General features: G+C 33.3%; 1 protein-coding gene across 1 annotated transcript in view; it reads left to right on the top strand.

Annotated features, from left to right (window-relative positions):
* Positions 1-5,134, top strand: part of LOC106470255 (voltage-dependent calcium channel type D subunit alpha-1-like) — a gene marked incomplete at its 5' end in the record, with an annotated part of 67,499 nt that overhangs the window by 44,528 nt on the left and 17,837 nt on the right. The window contains 4 exons of the mRNA XM_022398852.1: positions 1,415-1,516; positions 2,203-2,324; positions 2,541-2,651; positions 4,393-4,559. Coding sequence (XP_022254560.1) covers positions 1,415-1,516; positions 2,203-2,324; positions 2,541-2,651; positions 4,393-4,559 — 502 coding nt within the window. The remainder of the gene's footprint in view (positions 1-1,414; positions 1,517-2,202; positions 2,325-2,540; positions 2,652-4,392; positions 4,560-5,134) is intronic.

The raw sequence follows: 5,134 nt of genomic DNA, 5'->3' as shown, positions 1-5,134 counted from the left end.
CCCCCTGCAAAGTTTCCATATTTTGTTGCCGTTTGAGCTTGCTATCATGAAACTTTCAAATGGGACTTTATATTTAGAATCTACACAATCTCATCCAAACTGAGAAAGCTAAAATAACGTTGATATTGTGTAAGTAGGTTAGATTTTCATAGAAAATTAGAATATTCTCAATTGCATAAGTATTCAACCCCTTTGCTACGGCAACCCTAAGTCAGTTCAGGTGCAAAAAATTAGTTTGGAAAGTAAAATTAGTATAATGGTCCCTGTCTATGTGTAATCAAAGTGGTTTAACTTGACTTTAGAGTAAATGCATCTGTTCAAGCCACAATTCACATAGTGATAAGACAAACCCACCATGAAGATCAAGGAGCTTTCCAAACAAGTCAGGGATAAAGTGGTAGAGAAGCACAGACCAGGAGAAGGTTACAAGAACATTTCAAAGTCGCTGATTATCCCTTTCAGTATGGTGAAGTCCATTAAGAAGTGGAATGTGCTTCATACAACCCGGTCACTACCCAGATCAGGTTGCTCTTCCAAACTAAGCAGCCAGACAAGCAGGGAACTAGTTATGGATGCCACTGTGAAGTCAACAGTGACTCTGAAAGATTTATATATTTTCTTTGCAGATTTTACTCATATTCAACCTCCTTCACACATAACAGTGTTAAGTTTGGTCATTAGTGTTTTGAATAAAAACAAGTTCGTTAAAAATTGTTTAGAATGTTTGTGTTTCATCAAAATGCGACATTATTGGTTGGGGATGAATACTTTTGCAAGACAATGTACTTTCGGCTTTGAATTTAAAGACACAAGTACTTAGTCAGTTAAATGAATCAGTTATTACATTCCATAATGCAGGTTAAGAAATTAGCCTAACGAGGCCATTAGGGATTTAATAACAAATGAAATAAAGAAGGCAGATATTATCTAACATTGTTTTCATATAATTTTTGCTTCCTCAGTAATATTAAAAACGAGATCTATTTTACTTAAAGATAACAATGACATGAGATCAATTTATTGATTTAGTTACATATAAAACAATTTTTCATCAGTGGGAAATCTTCATGTTTAATCTTTATTGCTATTTCACACATACAGATCAAGCTGATTTCTTTAAAGTTTACATAAGATCACACATAGCAAAAGGAAACCTGTGTGTAGGTAGAAAATGTTAAGCTATTTGTTCGCTTTTATGAGTTGAATTTTCCACTCTTTCGTTATAATACTATTTATAAGGAAATAAATAAAATAAAATAAATGGATAATGAAAAATAAATAATCTGTCTTATGTCGTAAGTCACCTAAAATTAACAATTTTCGTCAGTTAGTTTTTTATTTTGTAGTTAATTATCTAGTACAGTGTAAGAATTATTACTGTTTCTAAAGAAAACACTTTTTTCGTATCTTTAAGGAAACATTGACGAAGCAAATGAAGAATTGCGTGCTGTCATAAAGAAGATTTGGAAACGAACTAGTCCTAAGTTACTGGACCAAGTTGTACCTCCTGCTGGTGGTTTGTATCAGTCCAGATTTACAAAATGTGTTAAAAATTAATAAATGTTTCCCAGTCCTCCTAGCAGTAGCGAGACTGCACCCCCCCCCCATTGTAGTCCTTCTGGCAGTAACGAGACCAGTCACCCATTGTAGTCTTTATAGAGTAGCGAGACTAGCCTTCCATTGTAGTCCTTCTGGTAATACCGAGACCAGCTTCGCACTGTAGTCCTTCTGGCAGTAGCGAGACCAGCCTCCTACTGTATTCCTTCTGGCAATAACGAGACCAGCCTCTCATAGTGTTCTTTATAGAGTAACGAGATTAGCATTCCATTGTAATCATTCTGGCAGTAGCGAGATCACTCTACTACTGTAGTCCTTATAGCAGTAGCCTCCCACTTTTATTGTTCTGACAGCAGTAACCCATCATGATAACCTTTTCATAGAATTGAATAAACGTTGATTATATGTGTTGAGTAAAGCAAACAAACCACTAACGGTTTCAGTTAAATATTATTTTAATATTTCAAGTCATGGCTAATTTTTTAGTAATATTTTAAATGTTTTCTATGGTTAGTTTTATTATTAGTAGTGTCTGCACCCAGCATTTTTATTGACGTTTTTATTTTAGCTGAATATCGCGTTACATGTTTTAGTTTTATCATTATTAGCATCAGTTACTGCGTTATTATTATGTTTTTATATTAGCTGAAGATGACGTTACAGTTGGCAAGTTCTATGCCACTTTCTTAATCCAAGACTATTTCCGAAGATTTAAGAAGAGGAAGGAAGAACGCGCTCTTGGCCATGATGGTGCTGTAGCTTTAACAGTAGGTTTGATTAAGTCTTTTTCAAAAAAACTCGACTCAATAATGGATCTACAATAGGGAAATGTAGATTCTAGTTTACTAACTTAAAAATATATTAAGCTATAATTTGAAACATTTGACACAAATTTATGTGTTGATTGTTAAAACATTTAAATCGTGGTTTATGTTTTGAAAATGTAGATTACAAATTATGGATTAAGTTCTTCCATCCTTCAGGCCGGATTACGTACACTTCACGAAGTAGGTCCTGAAATTCGACGAGCTGTTTCAGGAAACCTGGATACAGATGAATTTGGAAACTTCTGGGATTCGGAGCCATTACACAGAGTAAGGAGGTTAAAGAAATTTTGATTTTACGTTTCTTATTATTTTGAAGCAATTGTGATGGTCAACATTTATATTACTGTGAAACTACAAATAGCAATAATTTTCTATATTTTACCAAATTAAGAAAATAGTTTAAGAATTATTCTCAGCCTAAACAAGTATCGTTTTTCCCACTACATTTCATTGTAAATTTGCTTTATCATTGTCAGCAGCAGTTTCTGCGTTATTATTATTGTTTATATTTTAGCCAAAGATGCTGTGATACGTTGTTAGCTTTATCATTGTCAGCAGCAGTTTCTGCGTTATTATTATTGTCTATATTTTAGCCAAAGATGCTGTGACACGTTGTTAGCTTTATCATTGTCAGCAGCAGTTTCTGCGTTATTATTATTGTTTATATTTTAGCCAAAGATGCTGTGACACGTTGTTAGCTTTATCATTGTTAACAGCAGTTTCTGCGTTATTATTATTGTCTATATTTTAGCCAAAGATGCTGTGACACGTTGTTAGCTTTATCATTATTAGCATCAGTTACTGCGTTATTATTGTTGTTTTTATTTTAGCTTAAGATGCTGTGACACATTGTTAGCTTTATCATTATTAGCATCAGTTACTGCGTTATAATTAGTTTTATTTTAGCAGAAGATGATGTGACCCATTGTTAGTTTTAACATTAGTAGCATCAGTTACTGCTTTGTTATTATTGTTTGTATTTTAGATGAATATTATGTGACATATTGTTAGCTTTGTCATTATTAGGGTTATTTAACATAAGGTTTAGATTACTTATCACCAAAAGTAGATTAGTTAACACGAGGGTTAGATTACTTAACAAAAGGTTTAGGTTACTTAACATAAGGCTTAGATTACTTAGCATCTAAGTTAATCACTTAACATAAAGGTTAGATTCTTTATAATAACGTATATAGTACTTAGCACAAGCGTTAGATTGCTTAGCACGACGGTAGATTAATTAGGAAGAAGGTTAGATTACTTAAAACGAGGGTTGGCTTAAATAGAACAAGGGATAGATTACTTAACAAGAGGCTTAGATTACTTAACACCAAGGCTAGATTACTTAATTAATGTTTAAATTACATAGCACTGGAAATAGTTTACATAACAGAGAGTTTAGATTATTTAAAACGACATTTAGATTACTTAACACGAGAGTTAGCTTACTTAGCACCAAAGTTAGATTACTTAATAAAGAGAAGGATTACTTAACAGAAGGATTAGAGTACTTAGTAGCCGATTTAGAGTACTTAGTCGTCGAGTTAGAGCACTTAACACAAGGTTAGATTACTTTACACAAGGATTTTACTACTTAATGTAAAGTTTAGATTACCTAGCACAGAAGTCAGGTTACATAGCCCGACGGTAGATTAATTAACAATAGGGTTAGGTTATTTAACGCGGTGGTTATGTTACTTAACACGGTGGTTAGATTAGTTAACACAGTGGCTAGGCTACTTAACACTGTGATTAGATTACTTAGGACCCGGGATAGATTACTTAGCACAAGGTTGGGTTACTTAACATAAAGTTCAGATGGTTTAGCACCAAGGTTTGGTTACTTAAAACGATGACTAGACGTTAAATTACGTACTATTAAGGTTAGATTACTTAACACGAGGTTTAGAGAGTTATCACGATAGTTAAATTAATTAGAACGTAGGTCTATTTATATTCTTGGCTTAGCTAGAAGTCATCAATAAATTTTACATTATCTTCTCTTTAGAGAAACCACCCATTCTTTGGTAATATGTGGTCCTCTGTTAGACGAAACTCGATAGGCATTCAAAGCAAACCTTACCCAGAACGCTACAGTGCTATGAATCATATTATTACTTCTAAGGTTAGAGCTGAAGACTCTCCACTTGCTGGCCGGACAGTGGCCAAAGCCAGGTATGTTCGCTAGGTATTCCACTACATGTAGAGAAAAAACATCTCCAGAACTGTGTATCTAATGTTAGCGACAAGTCGGACTCTTTTAAATAACTTCACAGCAAATTTACCCAAATATGTTATACAGTAATTGAAGTAATACTAATTCTGTGCTATGTTCCAAAATAGGTTATACATGTAAATACTTTAAGCAAAGTTGTAGTATTTGATTTGTATTGATGTGAACTAAGTAGATTGTATATGTAAGTACTTTAGCAGACAGTCCAGTGGATAGAATCTGATTTGTATTTGTGTGAACTAAATAGATTGTATATGTAATACTTTAACAGACAGTCCAGTAGATAGTGTTTGATTTGTATTTGTGTGAACTAAATAGATTGTATATGTAAGTACTTTAACAGACAGTCCAGTAGATAGTCTGATTTGTATTTGTGTGAACTAAATAGATTGTATATGTAATACTTTAACAGACAGTCCAGTAGATAGTGTTTGATTTGTATTTGTGTGAACTAAATAGATTGTACATTGTTGCGTCAGCGGGGTCACGTGACTATTGTCACGCTCTATTTCTAGTT

The sequence above is a fragment of the Limulus polyphemus genome, unplaced genomic scaffold (genome assembly GCF_000517525.1).
Source record: "Limulus polyphemus unplaced genomic scaffold, Limulus_polyphemus-2.1.2 Scaffold3908, whole genome shotgun sequence".
NCBI classification, from domain to species: domain Eukaryota; kingdom Metazoa; phylum Arthropoda; class Merostomata; order Xiphosura; family Limulidae; genus Limulus; species Limulus polyphemus.
This window is presented reverse-complemented; position numbering and strand designations above follow the sequence as displayed.